The sequence below is a fragment of the Bos javanicus genome, chromosome 5 (assembly GCF_032452875.1).
Source record: "Bos javanicus breed banteng chromosome 5, ARS-OSU_banteng_1.0, whole genome shotgun sequence".
In the NCBI taxonomy this organism is placed as follows: Eukaryota; Metazoa; Chordata; class Mammalia; order Artiodactyla; family Bovidae; genus Bos; species Bos javanicus.
Genome location: NC_083872.1, coordinates 27,712,777 through 27,728,094, shown reverse-complemented (window position 1 = coordinate 27,728,094; position 15,318 = coordinate 27,712,777). Strand labels below are relative to the sequence as shown.

The following is a 15,318-nucleotide window of genomic DNA, read 5'->3' as shown; positions in this document are numbered from 1 at the left end:
CCCATATCCAAATTCCATCTGTATTCCTTCAGAGAATGAGAAAGCAGGTCACATCTTTTACGTGACTCCTTTACACAGACTCAGAAATACCACAGAGGATAAGGTGATGGCTTAACCTGCTCCACCCTTGAATTTCTGCATCTCTGCCTCCCTGGGGGACATCAGTTAAAGACACCCCTGATCATAAACTCTGCTGAGTTAATGGCCTCAGCTTCTCTCTCCAGTTCAGTTTCTCCTACCTGGCTGTCCCCTGTCACTCACACACACTTTCACACTTTCTGATCTTCAAGACTCTGAGCAGATCATTCCCCTGTCTGGAGGGCCCCTCCCTGACTCCATGTCCACAGCTGCTCTGACTCTGTTTCCCCATTTGTTCTACTTTCCTTCAAGAGCCTGTTGGGACCGAACTTCCCTTCCCCAGCATGTGCACTTCTTGAGGCCCCCACTGCTCCTGCTCAGTGGGTCTGCCTCTGTCCTCAATATGGCCTTGCTTCCACCCTCAGGCCAAGGGTCCATAGGGGCCCACACTCCGATTTCATCTCCCACTGTACCCTCCCCGTTTGTGTTGTGAGTGCCTTCAGATTCCGAAATGTGTTCATTCAACATCACATCCCCAGTGCATAGGCCACTGCCTGCCACACGATGGGAGCAGAACAAATTCCTCCTGAACAAACATGTAACTGACTTTTCAAAGATCATCCACTTTAAGGTTTAATTTTATGATTATGTGTGCAAGGTTTTTGAGGGTCAACTATTACTCATGCAATAAAAAACTAATAAAAGCTGTAAGCTTTTCAATTATGAATAATTTCAGAAGCCTGCAGAAAGTAAAAAAAGAGTAAACTCGTGTGATCAAACAGCAGTTTGGAGAGCACAGAAAATTTATTGTAGAAACACCAGAAATGTCAACCCCTTCAAGGTACAACCTTCAACCAGGAGATGATGAGGTCACAGTACTTCCTAGGGAACCCACACTGAATCCAGCAGATGCCTCAGGAGTGTCATTGACATGGACATCATATTAGGACTCAGCGAACAAGCGGAGGTAAATCCAGATCTAAGCAGCAAAGCCGGCCCTCTCTCAAGGCCCACAAGGCCCCATTAGTTGGTCATACTTGCCCTATCCTGTCCCCTCCAGCATTTCTCAAGTATCTTATGTGAGACCCAAAATAAACAGTCAGAGTCTCACAAAGAGAGAATCACAGAGAACAAGAGTCAGGAGGGACTTTGCAGTCTGGGAAGAGCATGAAGCTGTACCTTGCAAACAGCGGGCAGCTTGCAGACTAGTTCAGGGTTGAACCTTCCCAAGACCCAAGTGTGATTCTCAAACTCCTCAGGGCTTGGGCACCTGGACAGATCAGTGCTGGGCTGCACGTGCCCAGCCTGCTGGGCAATTCTCCAGAGAGTCATTATGAAGCAGAGTTCAGGAAGGGCCACACTTCCAAAGAATGGAGCTTCCAAAGGAAGTCAGGACAGAATAGAACCAGACTGCTGTCCATCGACTCCTTCACTCACTGCTAGTTACAGTCCTCCCTGTGGACAAACATTTCTGCTCTCTGGACACCCCGTCTTGGGCTGTTAACCCAAGGGATAATGTTTCCTGACACAGAGATTCAGAATCAGGACCAGACAGGACTTACAGGTGTCTGATGTGTAAATCCACACTCTCCAGCAATAGCAATGGATGGGGCTACAGATCAAGAGGCAGGAATCGACCCCTGGCACAGAAGTTCTCCTTACCAAGCTGGCCTGCCTCGTCCTCAGCTACTCACTCAAAGACCTCATTTTCAAGTCCCCTAAGGCAGCGTTCCCCAACCTTTTTGACACCAGGAATTGGTTTTGTGGAAGACAATTTGTCCCTGGACCAGAGGGTGGGGGGAGATGGTTTCTGGATGATTCAATTGCATTACATTTATTGTGTATCTTATTTCTATTATTATTATATCAGCTCTACTTCAGGTCATCAGGTTAATATTAGATCCTGGAGGCTGGGAACCCCAGCCCTAAGGAATGGATTCTTATTCACAGAGAAGCCCATGTGCAAGAAGGGGAGCCTGGAGTGAGAAACCTGGTATACTTGACATCAACTCTCCATTATCCTCAAGTGTCCCCAAGCTGGGCCAGCTGAGGCATCTCACTTGAGAATGTGCCTGGCTGTGTTTGGACTACAGGTCAATGCCCTCCAAATAGAGATCTGCCGTTTGGGATTATCTACCTGATTCCCTGTCTAGAGTGGAATTTATCGGCAAAACTGCTGAGACCCATTGGGAAAAGGTAAGGGGATGGGGGTCAGGATTGGTGTGGCGGGTGGGGGCAGGAGGTGGTGCTTGTGAGCCGCGAGGCGTTGCAGAAGCCTGACGTCCCAGAAGCCTGGCACTCTACTCCAGTATTCGCCTGTGGGAGGTGCTGGTAGACGTTTGGATTATCTGCATTCGGGAGGCGCCGCCGCTTCCGCCCCCGTACTTGCTGCTACTTTTGCTACTCCCTCCGTAGCTCCCACCGCCGCTACCATAACCGCCTCCACTGGCCCCTCGAGAGCCCCCTCCGTAGCTGCCCGAGCCCCAGCGCGAGCCGCCGCCGCCGTAGCCTCCACTGCTGCTGCCGCCTGCGTAACCTTCGCCGCCTGCGTAACCTTCGCCGCCTCCGTAACCTCCGCCACCGCTGTAACCTCCAGAGCCCCGGGCACCTCCGCCGATGGTCAGCTGGCTGCTCTGCACAGCTGTGGGGGCAAGGACAGCCCACAAGGGGGTCAGAGGACTGGGCAGGGCGGACCCTCCTGCACCTACCCTCGAAGCAGCCCCCTACATCCTTCATCACTGGCCGCATCTGACTTGCCAAAAGCATGGATCAAAGTCTCCCCATTTCAGAAGTATTCTTCCTAATACAAAGGAATGTCAGGGGGCATTTTCATTTTTGCTACACCCGGAAGAATTCTAAGCCGCTACTAATTATTAGGCATCATAAAAATCAAAATAAAGGAAAACTAAGGTCGTGTATTATTTCAACCTATTTCTCTGGGCTGTGCAGTTGTCCTTGCTTACTTTGCTTTTCGTTGTGTAGAACTGGACACAAAAATGCCCACTGCCAGATTTCTGCTGGCCAGTCTTCTCATGGGCCCTCCCTCCCCCAGCCCCAACCAGCCCCACTCCTGAGCTCTGCTACTTACAGATGCTCACTTGGCTCTGCAGCTCCCCTGACATCCTGTAAAAACCAAGGTGCACACAGTCAGCACTATCCACAAAGCCTGAAGGAAAGCAATCATCAGCCAGGAGACATCGGGAGCAGGGGAGGTGTGTTGGGAGCAGAGAGGTCAGGGAGCCAGTGCAGGCAGAGGGAATTTGAAGCATTTTCGTGAAGCCTTTTAGCATTGGGGGTCACCACCTGGCTGCAGTGGCTTAAGCTGTGGTATTAGGGACGTTGCACTGGGAAATAAGACAGCGATGACAATGGTGCTGCCTACTCACATGTCCTCTGCTTCTGACTTGAACGTTTCTGCTCACCCTGAGCTACCAGTCTTCCCAGGAAAGCTGGGATTGTATAAATTGGGACTCTCTAAATAATCCCACTACTCCAGGGCTGCAGCCTGCCTGCGCTCTGGTCCGGAGACACGGCCTACCTGCTCTCCTCGCCCTCCAGCAGCTTGCGGTAGGTGGCAATCTCCACGTCCAGGGACAGCTTAGCTCCCACCAGCGCCTGGTAGTCACGCAGCAGGCGGGCCAGCTCCTCCTTGGACTGCTGCAGGGCGGCCTCCAGGTCCTGCAGCTTCTGCTGTGCATCCTGGAGGGCCTGTTGTCCCCTCTCCTCTGCATCAGAAATGATGGTGTGCATGTGCTCGATCTACTCGGGAGAGTCAAGGAGAAGAACCATGTGGGGCATGAGTTTCCAGAGCTTCATGAGGCAGGGTGTCATGGGAGGTAGAAGCTCTGATCAGCTGCCCTGAGCATATATCTCACCTGCTTCTTGACGTTGCCAATCTCTGCCTGCAGCCTCTGGATGGTGAGGTTGAGTTCGGAGATCTCCATCCTGCTGGTCTTCAGCTCGTCTCCATGTCTTCCCGCTGTGATCTGGAGCTCCTGGAACTGAGGGTCAAGGGCAGCATCATGGTCAGCCTGCTGCTCATCACACACTCCTCCAGGAAGGAGTGAGTCTGCCTTCCCAGACCCTGCCCAAGGCTGCTCTCCCCTAGGGAAGGTCCCAGAGTAAGCCTCCCTAGAGCTGTGATCCCCCATACACAAACTCACACTTGTACCAAACCTCCCTCATCTGACAGCACATACACAGATATGCACACACACACACAGATGCCTATATCTCGAGACAGAGATTCAGAATCAGGACCAAACATGACAAACCTGCTTCTTGATGCCCCTTTTACCTCCTTTTTCCCACATCTAAACTTTGCCCATACTGGGCCCCTCTCACTTTTCCCATCCCATCATATTCCTTCCTCCCCTTTTTCCAGAATGATTTCTCTAACACTCAGGACCTTACTTCTTCAGAGGCCCTCAGCATTTTCCTCTCTATCTCCATTCCTGTATCTATGGTCCCATCAAGAGGACCTCCACCTGCAGGCCATGACAAAACCAGGCTCTTGATGCCTGTTACAGAGGAAGCAGAGCGGGGTGCCTCTGAAGAAAACAAGGGGGAGCGTGGGCTCCAGTGCATCTCTGCATTCTGAAGTCCTCACTGCTGACTATCTCCCCAGTCTATTGCCAGACCCCATGGCACTCAGAACACCTGCCTGCAGGACAGTGGGATAGAGGCCAGCCACGATTGGAGATGGTCACAGGTAACCCACAAAACAGACCTCAGGCGCCAGGTGTTCAGAACTGAGTGACTGGCCTTTGACTCTTAACTGCTGTGTTCGCCCTCCAGAAAGTTCTGAGTCCATTTATGTTAAACAAGTCACCAAGGATGTCCCCCAAAACTTAGCTACAAAGATGTTTATCTGAAAACTGGAGACATATTCTTACCATGAAATACCACCCTGCTCTTAAAAATGATGTCAAATATTTAGTATCAGAGAAAGGTATTCGCAAGTAATAAATGAAAGAGAAAAATATAAAAAGATATTTTTAAAGATATCATTATGAAAAAATAAGAAAACATCATGGTGGCTGAGCGCATGGACGTGTAGATGGTGCACCTGAATTTAATTAAATTCTGCCTCTGCTACTTCCCAACCATAAGAGCCAAGGGAAACTGGTAACCTCATACTCTATTATTGGTAAAACAATCAATGAATCTTTACCTCATAGCGTTGTTGTAAGGAGTAAATGAAATTCTATGTATAAAAGCACTTAGTGCAGTGCCTGATATGTGTGAGTTTTCAATAAAGGTTAGCTACAAAGAACAAGCGGAAAATATGCTGACATATTCATAGTGGTAGTGGGATATGAGTAATCTTTAGCTGTAATCTTGAAATTGTCTATAGCAAACATGTTTTACTTTAGAAATAAGAAAAAGACAATACAAGTTCTGGGAGGCATGCTCAGTTTAGGGCACCAGGCCTGGGCTGGGGATGGTGATGCTCACCTTGGTCTGGTACAAGGCCTCAGCCTCGTCCTTGCTCCTTTGTGCAATCTCCTCGTACTGGATCCTCACGGCATCAATGATGCTGTCCAGATCCAGGGAGCGGTTATTGTCCATGGACAGGATGACGTTGGTGTCGGTGATGTTGGTCTGCATCTGAGACAGTTCCTGCAAGGCATGGAACACAGGCTGACTTCTTCCACTCCCCTCCTGGGACCTCAGTTTCCCTCTATGCCCCCCAACCAAGGCTGTCTGGGGAAGCCTTGAGAGAGAAAAGCTCTCTGGGAAAAGCTCTTAGAATCACTGTTGTGTGCCCAGAGGGACCTTCACTAAAGGTACAGGCATCCGGATCTAGGCTCAGAGAAGAAGGGAGCCTGAACTCAGAGCTGCCCATCATGCCTTTCCTGGACCCTCCATCCCTCCTTACTCTGGCTTGGCTGCCGTCTTGAGCTGGACCCCCAGCCAGGCAGGCTTGTTCCTTGAGATCACGTGAGCTCCCAGAGGCAGCAGAAAGGACTCCATGTGTGTAGACGTTCAGACTAATTTTAGCATCTGGGCTCCACTGTTAACCAGCTGGGTAACTGAGCAAGGAACTCAGTCTCTCAGTACCCCTGTTCTCTCATCTATAGACTGGAGATACCCAAGAACCAGTACAGCTCCCAGGACAGCATCCAGTCCAGAGAAGGTGTCTCCAAGTTAGACCAGGGTTGGGAGGAGTGTGTTATCCCCACCTCTCCAGTCTTCATCTGTGTTCCCTTTAAGACCCACACTGCCCTCTCCCACAGAGTTCCCTGATGGCCCCATCTACTCCCCAGTGCTGATGAAGCTGTCTCTTTGGTTTTACCCCATATGTCCTGGGCATTAACCTTCCTTTCCAGACAAAAGCAAAGACTGTCTCACTATCTCCCACCTCCCATCTCCAGGGCCCCACCCAGAACCCTGAGCTTTGGGGGTTGAAACGATTCTGACTCCAGGTCCACAGACTTGAGGTGACTGGGGAGAGGCACCCCTGGGGGTAAGGTTGAGTGTCAGACCTCCTCCTCTTATATCCCACACCGCCTGACAGATGTAGAAAAGAGAAGGGTTTCTTATGAGGACTGAGCTCATCATCTCATAGAAAATATTTGAGATATTCACTCACCGATTGAAATAAATATTTCATGAAATCAACCTCCTCAAGCAGAGTGTCTGCCTTGGACTGCAGTTCCGCTTTGCTCAGATAAGCAGAATCCACATCCTGAACAGCAAGCGAAGACAGTCTGACTCAGTTGCCCTGCCACCAGCTGTCTGGGCAGCCTTGGGCAAATGGCAAAGCCTCTCTGGGTTTATTTCCTTGCCTGCAAATTTCCTCTCCTCACTCAAATAAGGAGCCAGCAAACCTGGGCTTTCCAGGCCAGAAGGAAGTGTTCATCAGCTCCTCATCCTGGCCAGTCATGCAAAACACCCCAGGTCCTAAGGCCCCCACACAACACACTCACATGCTGCCCATTAATTTAATTCCACTTTCAGGACTCTGGAGAGATTAAAAACTCAAAAACTTTTCAAGATTCACATTAGCAACACACTTTTGAGACTTACTGTTTCAGGGTCAGGGCCCCAGCATTTGGGAAACACCCTTGACAAGCTGGCCCCAAGCTCACCTGTCCACCCCTCAGTTCTACTGCATCCCAAAGGAGTCCCTGCCTCTTCTCAGCCTCCTGAACCCACTGTCCCCCTCTGGACACCCCCATCCCTCACCTTCTTCAGGACAACAAAGTCATTCTCGCTGCTAGTCCTCCGGTTGATTTCTTCCTCATACCTGTTGAGGGGAGGTCAGAAACACAGACAGGCTGCAAGGGCTGACCTTGGTTCCTTGAGATTTTTCTGTGCAGTGGGAGGCTCGGAATTGCCCAAACTTTTATGGTCCTGGACTCTGGCTGTCCCCTGCCAGGGCCTGCCACTCTCGCTGACAAGCAGCTGGAGCCACCTCCTGGCTCTCCAGGTCAACAGAGGGCACAACCCCACAATGTGGAAAATCCAGAGCCACATAGAACATCCCCAAAATGTCCTTTTTATTTTAATATCTTACCTTTGTACATTTGTCCAGTTCGATCATTTTTTTAAATGATAACCTAAATAACAACCACTTTGACTAAATTTTTTAAAAGAGAAAAAAAATTCACCTGCCGTTCTGCCCCCATCACCTTCAGTGTGCGTTTCATTTCCCCCTGTTGACTCACACACATGTGACTGCTCAACACAGTGAGCACGTCAAGATGATGTTAAGAGAAGCACCCTACACTCTCAGCAAGGGGGCGTGGGACCGGGGGGAGGCTGCTCAGTTGCCTGTATGGGACAGGAGCAGCTGACCTAGAATTAAGTAAGTCATGTCACTCCTACCATTATTACTAATAATAGCTAGTGCTTACTGAGTGTTTCATATGTGCAAAAACAGTCTAAGAACTATTAAGAATATTTTATCTAAACCAGTGGTTCCCCATATGTGGCTCCCAGTCCACCAGCATCGGCATCACTTGGAAGCATATTAGAAATAAAAGCCCTCTGCGCCCATCCCAGACCAATCTGATTTCAACAAGCTGATGCATACTCAAATTTGAAGGCCACAGATCTCCCCCTCACAACAGTTCAACAAGGAGGGTACTCACTATCCCTACTTTACTAATGTGAAAACCAAAGGCTTAGAAAGCTGACCTTGCAGGCAGTCAGAAAGTGGCTAAGCCCACCCTGGAACCCAGGCTTATGTGACTCCAGCATCCATGAAGATCCTCTGCTTCCCCTTCCCACCCAATACAATTGAGAGCTGACTGGCAATACCATCACTCCTGGGCTACCGTGTACAAAATGGTGCCCATGCAGTTGTGCAGTGGTGCAGAGCCTGCCTGGCTGCACCTGATGTCCAGGGCCCCACCAGCCCTCACCCATTCACAGTAAGCCTTGCCCCATAAGCCAGTGCCCTGCCTTGTTCCTCCCCACCCCTTTGCTGCTCCTGGAGCCTCACTTGCTCTTGTAGTCATCCACAACATCCTGCATGCTCCTGATCTCCGAGCTCTGGCGCATCTGCTCCGCTCTGAGACAATCCACCTGCCTCTGCAGCTTGCTGATGTAGCTTTCAAAGATGGGCTCCAGGTTGTTGGTCTGAGTCGACGTGTTTACCTGCTGCAGTAGCTCCCATTTTGTCTGGAGCACCTGATTCTGCTGCTCCAGAAATCGCACCTAAGAACAGAAAACCTCCAAGTTCACCCCCAAGCCGTGGGTCCAAGAAGCACTCCCACGGGTAGAAGCAGGTGCAGCCCCATAGCATATCCAGACCTCAGAGAATCAGGACGCCCCTCCACGGGTCAGAGGGCTCTCTTTTTCTAGGACCAGGATGCATGAATACAATATGGTTTCTGATGGTTGACCAATGACTGTAAGATCAACCTGCTGAAAAATTACACTAATCGAACTCTGCTGTTGAAGGCAAGTCCCCTCCATCCGAGTGGTACCCTGTTCCCTTTGGTTCTATCAGCTCACATGGTAGAGTTGTCCATCCCCACCCTCAGCTCCCCATGCCAACCTCAGGAAATGGTGACCCAGAGCATCTGAAACACCGGCACACCCACGGCTCGTGTCTCTCTGTGGCTGAAACACTTCATGTGATTGAGAAGAAGAGAAAATAAGAAGAGGGGAGGAATAATTTTGGCTTCGAATATTAAACTGATTCCTGAACACAGTAGCCCAGGTGCCCCCAGCCTGCGGCCCACCACCTCTATTGCTGCCCAGTGTGTTTTTCAGGAAGGTCACGGCACTTAAATGTTCTCATAACTCAGACAGAATTTTTTAAAAAACATGAAATTTTAGCCATGTTTTTATATTGACGTGCAGTTGATTGACAATGTTGTGTCAGTTTCAGGCGTGCAGCAAAGTGATTCAGTTACACATATACATGTATATTTTCCTTTTCAAATTCTTGAATTAGGAGTTTGGGATTGACATCTACACGCTACTATATTTTAAATAGTACCAACAAGGACTTACTGTATAGTACAGGGCACTCTGCTCAATACTCTGTAATAACCGAAGAGGGAAAAGAATTTTGGACAGAATTTTTAAAGTAGGTACATTTTTTAAGTTATGTGATTTGTTCTAGCGCCCCAAAGTAAGGACTTTGATGTTGCCTGTGTGCAAGTTGTGTGTGCACACTCAGCTGTGTCCAACTCTTTGTGACCCCATGGACTATAGCTCGCCAGGCTCCTCTGTCCATGGAATTTTCCAGGCAAGAATCCTGGAGCGGGTTGCCATTTTCTCCTCCAAGGCATCTTCCCAACCCAGGGATCGAACCTGGGTCTCCTGCATTGCAGGCAGATTTTTTACCATCTGAGCCATATCTAAACTCATTACTGTTCAATAAATGCTTTTATAAGTATTTCCAAACCCAGGGATCGAACTAGCATTTGGGAAATCCCCATGTTGCAGTTTCCTTCATTAACAAGAGGATGGAGAGCAGACCTCACCCTGTGTTCTCATTGCTTCTTCCCCCAAAGCTGCGCACATGAAGGTAAGTACAGGCTCCAGAAATCTGGCTGGCTGTGCAGATCCAGTCCTGGACTGTCCTTCCCATGATGATCAATTTTCGTCCTACCTCCACCGGCTGCCTGCAGGGGGAGCCTCCCCTCCCGTGCCTTAAGTGAGGACAGTGGATTTCTCCATGCTTTGCTCAGGTGTGTGTACACACACACACACAAACACATACCCACCCACACATACCCACCAACATACACACAAACACACACACATGCCCTCCAGGAGCCACCCAGGAGATGTGGGGAGTGGTGGGAGAGGAGGCTAACACACTCTTTTGTGTTGTCAGAAGAGAACCATGAAGATAGTTCTCCACAATGCTTAAGGAGTTGAGGGCGGACAGAATTCCCAGCCCTGAGACTGTCCATCTGAGCAGCCAGCCCTTGTTAACTTCCTTTGGCTCTGACTCTAGGCTGGAATGTGCCCAGAGAATACTCTTTCCCATGGCTTGTTTTTGTTAGCTTTATCAAAGCAAGAGATAAAGCAGCCACCCTCACAGCTTGTCCACCCGGTTGGTGACATCCCCATGAGAAATCCCTGCCACTGGCCAGTCGTCACTCTGGTGGCGATCCCAGGGAGGGGAGAGACTGGGTGCTCATTCGCAGCCCGGTACTCTGCGTTGTGGGGACCAGAGGAGAGGATCTTATGGTCCCACAGGGAAGCTCTATGTCAAACAATGAGGGGGCAGGGGGACAATTCTGAGTGCTAAGGGGTTAGCCAAGCCCCCACCCCAGGCGAAGAAACTATGGCTTTCATTGGTCACCCAAACTGCAGAGTCAGAAGCTGACTTCAGGGAGTGCCAGGCAATTTTCATGAGATTTAACCACTATAAAAATCACTGAAAGCCATCATGATCTTTCCCCAGGGGCCCCTAAACACTGCTGGGCTGTGTCCCAGCAGCAGTACTCAGGAGAAGCCCAGGCAACCCAGATCAAACTTAGCATCATGCAGAGTTAAGCTTCTTCCTGGATAAAGCACACCCCACACGACCTCCTGTGGCCCTCTCCCCCTGCAAATGACACTCCAATCACCTCCCAGTGCCTCCAGCAGCCTCGGTCTCCCCAACCCTTTGCCTGGTGAAGTCCTAGTCTCCCTTTAGATCTTAGAACTAGGGTGGCACCCCCTGGGGTCTCCCCTTCATAACCCCCTGTTCTTTTCCCCTGTGGCATCTATCGTGATTTCAGTCTTTTGTTTTTTAGCACATTCCTCCCCACAATAGGATGTGAGCCCCAAGAAGGCAGTGTTCTCCAGCGGACACCAGGTGCTGAGACCCGGAGATACATAGCACCCAGCACAGAGGAGACATTTCATAATCACCGTGGACTAATGAGATGCTAAGACTTTGGCATTGCTGCTGGTGTCAACCACCCACCCTGCCCATTGCCCTGAACAGAGGATTCAAGCTCAGCTGAACAAAGCCAGGGCACTGTCTGTGGGAAGAACGGGGTCCCTCATCCTTTTTTCCTGGGATCCCTTTCCTTTGTCATTGATTCTAAAAAAAAAAAAAAATAGCCTTTGTCTCCATTCCCACTCTCTGAGAGCCCAAGTTTGACACCTAAAGGGTTGACTCAACTTTTCATTCAACACATATTTATTGAGCAGCTGTCAGATGCCAGACAGTATTCTGGGTGCTGGAGATACAGCTATAAATAAAACAGACAAAACCCCTGCATTCCAGGAGTTCATAATCTGTTTGAAGAGATGACTATAAGGAAACAAATGTGAACCCCACAATGTGTTGAATGGCTGTAGGGGCCATGGAGAAAAGTAACACACCGATAGGGGAAGTGATGCTGATATGAGGTACTCCTTCAAATAGGGAGATCAGGGAGGCCTCACTGAGCAGCAGTGTGTGAGCAAAGACCTGAAGGAGATGAGAGGTTCGGCTGGACCACTCCTTGGAGGGAGGAGTTCCAAGAAGAGGGAATGGCAAGTGCAAAGGCCCTGAGACAGGTCCATGGTGGGGTACAGGAGGATGAGGGATGTAATAGCGTGCCAGTGAGCAAAAGGAAAACAGGAGTAGAGTCAGAGAAGGTGTACAGGGTCACTGTGTTGAGTTGTACCTTGGTGAGCTAAGTTCCTGCCTTCACTCTGCTCACTAAACCTTGCAGCTTGAGAGTGGCTCTACCCAGTAGCAGCAATGTGGCCTCAGTCTCACAAATGCAAGCCAGGAACTAGCAGCAGCTATGGGTTAGAGGGCCAGATCATATAGGGCCTTATAAGATCGTGGCTATTATTTCTGATGAGACAGGAAGCCAACAGAGGGTTCAAATGGAGTGATGTGGTGTGTTTTTAAAGGATGGCACTGGTGTGGTGCTGAGAAATAGGCTGTACAAGATTAAAGGTAAAAGCAGGAAGATCAGGTCAGAAGGTAGGGTCAGAAGCCACTGTGATAGAAGCCTTCTCTCTTCCAGCCAGGCCAGAGCCCTCCTGGATAAGTACTCTCCTCGTGGTCATCACAGTCCAGGCCCTTAGGGAAGGGCAGGAAACCATAGTCACTTGAACTTTGGCCTGTGCCCTCAGCCCCATGCCATAAACCTGAACAGATATCCTGTTAATGGCAGGAACCACAATCAAATCAGAGTCTCAGGAGATCAGCTGCCCATGGCCCTTTCAACAATTCCCAACCCTGTCTTCTTCCTGCCTTTGAAATAGCTTGATCTTTCAGTGGCGTCTCCTTCATCTGTCATCTCCTTGTTCCCATCAAGCCCTCTTGCTGCTGCTGCTAAGTCACTTCAGTCATGGCTGACTCTGTGCGACCCTATAGACGGCAGCCCACCAGGCTCCCCCGTCCCTGGGATTCTCCAGGCAAAAACACTGGAGTGGGTTGCCATTTCCTTCTCCAATGCATGAAAGTGAAAAGTGACAGCTTTCATCTAGATATCAGAGGCCAGATACACAGACCAGTGGTGGACTCTGGCGATGGCTACCCTGCACTCAGAGATAGATCAAGCTTTGGCCTCAACACTGAACTCCTCTGAGGCCTGAGGGAATGTCACTGAGCCTGCAGGGGTCTCTGGATCCCAGGGTGTTTCCCATTACATCCCCAAAGGTAAAGAAATTTCTGGGGAGCCTCCAGTGGCTTCCATGCCTCCACCACCTCTGGACAAAAGGAAATGCTGGTGCAAGGTCTCTTCCATATCTCTTCTACTAGCCCCTGCTTGGTGGTTTGAACCCGACCCAACCTAACCTGAGGTTTAAACTAGGGAGAAGGGGTTTTTTGGCTCTATCTGGCCTATTCTTGGCCCTGGATGAGCTAAAATGAGGAACTCAGACAGAATCCTATATAGCAGGGTATTGGCTTTCACCCCCAGCAATCCCCACCAGAGTCATCAGCTTGGTTCTGCTGCAGTGTGCCCACTTTTCTTCTCTCTCCCTGCTCTGTGTCTCCATCTCCACTTTCCTCCTCCTTCCTCTCTTGTGCCATGTTCTCCAGAAATTGTAACCATTTGAAATTTCCTAAAAGCATCAAACTCTCAGGCCTCCTGGTTCTTCTGCCTGGAAACTCCCTCTGCCCTGAGAACCTGCTTGGCTCTTTCTCCACCTTCAAGACCTTTATCAGCCCAGAGCTCATCACACCCTCCTTTGTGCTATGGCCCAGAGAGCGATGTCCCTATCAACACACCTCCCACACACTGTCACAATCCTCCTCCCTGTAGATCTGGGGCTCCTTGAGGGCAGGACCTGTGTCCTTGTCACCCTGAAACACCTGGAGTGTCTGGCATACAGTCGATGTTTAGTAAATGTTTGTGGGCTGGATGATTATGTAGGTGGGCAGGTGGATGGATGGATGGATGAATGGGTGGGTGAATGGGTAGATGGGTGAAGAGGTATATGGATGAATGAGTAAATGGATAGATGGGTGGATGGATGAATGGATGGATGGGTGGATGGAAAGTGAAAATGATGAGCGAGATCACATCATGTATTTTGTCTGATTGTTATTTTCATTCCTTGGATCTGCTTTCCTGCCAAAATGAAAAGATAAAGATGAACCCCTCAAGAAGTCAAATTGAGGCCTAAATGAAGTCAATGCTTTCTTAAGGTCCCAGGACACACACACTGGAAGTGACTGTCACCACCAGAAACAATGTGGTGAGAGGCGGCAGGGTACAAGGTCATTAGGTCAGAGCCCAGAGACTGCCTGCCCCTGGGGCACTCACCTTGTCAATGAAGGAGGCAAACTTGTTGTTCAGAACCATGATCTGCTCCCGCTCCTGCATCTTAACCCTCTGAATTTCAGGGTCCACCTCCAGGTGAAGTGGTTGTAAGAGACTCTGGTTAATGGTCACTTCTTGGATACCCCCTGGGGGACAAGAAGGACCAAAGCCCCCAAGCCCCAAATTGCCACCCCTAAACCCAGCACCCCCAAGGCCACCTCCTCCATAGCCACCACCTCCAAAGCCACGACCCCCAAAACCACCACCTCCAAAGCTCCTGCCTCCTCCAAACCCCCCTCCTGCTCCCCCACCCTGGCAGAAACCACTGGCACTTCTCCCTACTAGGCTGATGGAGATGCTTTTACTGCCACCTAGATTGTACAGGCTCCTGGAGGTAAACCCCCTTGCATGGCTCCCATACCCACCACCACCACTGCCACACCTCCCTCGGGCCTGACACACGGACCTCACAGCCCGGCTCCCACCACCAGAGCCCGCAGAGGAACCAGCGCTGTAAACCCGCCTGCTCCTGGAGCTGAACACTGACTGGGAGCTAAACTGGTGGCTCATGGCTCCTGGAGCATCCAGAGACGCAGACAAGAGAAAGGGAATAAAAGGAGGCAGAGAACAGGGAGGGAAGGAGCTATGACTCCTTTGGCGGGAGATCTGGCTCAGTCCCTATATATACATGCATTTGCTGGGCTGGGCACCTTCTGAAGCCTGGGAGGGGAGTATTTATGTTTAGTTTGCCTTGCCAGCAACATCTGTTTAAAATCTCACACCTAAGAATTGCAGAAACCGCACTCCAGACAAACTTCCCCAACTCGATTATTTATCATTCATCTCTTGCTATTTAGAGATCAGAACACAATAGTCTCCACAGGTCAAGTAGCTGGAAACTCCTATACAGTTTCCCCCCAAATCTTGATATCTTCTTAAGAAACTCCACCACTGAGCTGTTGGTTTGGAGGTGTGTCCAGGAGATCTGGGGCAAATCTAGGGGGTGTCCAGTTGCCTTGCAACCACAGCTGGGACCAGGGTGGAGACTTCACCAGCATTATCCTGG

At 50.0% G+C, this 15,318-nt stretch overlaps 1 protein-coding gene across 1 annotated transcript; it reads right to left on the bottom strand.

Moving 5' to 3' along the window:
* Nucleotides 1–708: 708 nt before the first annotated feature.
* Nucleotides 709–14,860, bottom strand: KRT77 (keratin 77). Its single transcript, XM_061415984.1, has 9 exons — nt 14,256–14,860; nt 8,531–8,745; nt 7,270–7,330; nt 6,674–6,769; nt 5,536–5,700; nt 3,954–4,079; nt 3,617–3,837; nt 3,167–3,201; nt 709–2,719 (listed from the first exon to the last, which is right to left on the bottom strand). The coding sequence occupies exons 1-9, from the start codon at nt 14,820–14,822 to the stop codon at nt 2,379–2,381; spliced, it is 1,827 nt and encodes a 608-aa protein (XP_061271968.1). The 5' UTR covers nt 14,823–14,860; the 3' UTR covers nt 709–2,378.
* Between the last annotated feature and the right edge of the window lie 458 nt (nt 14,861–15,318).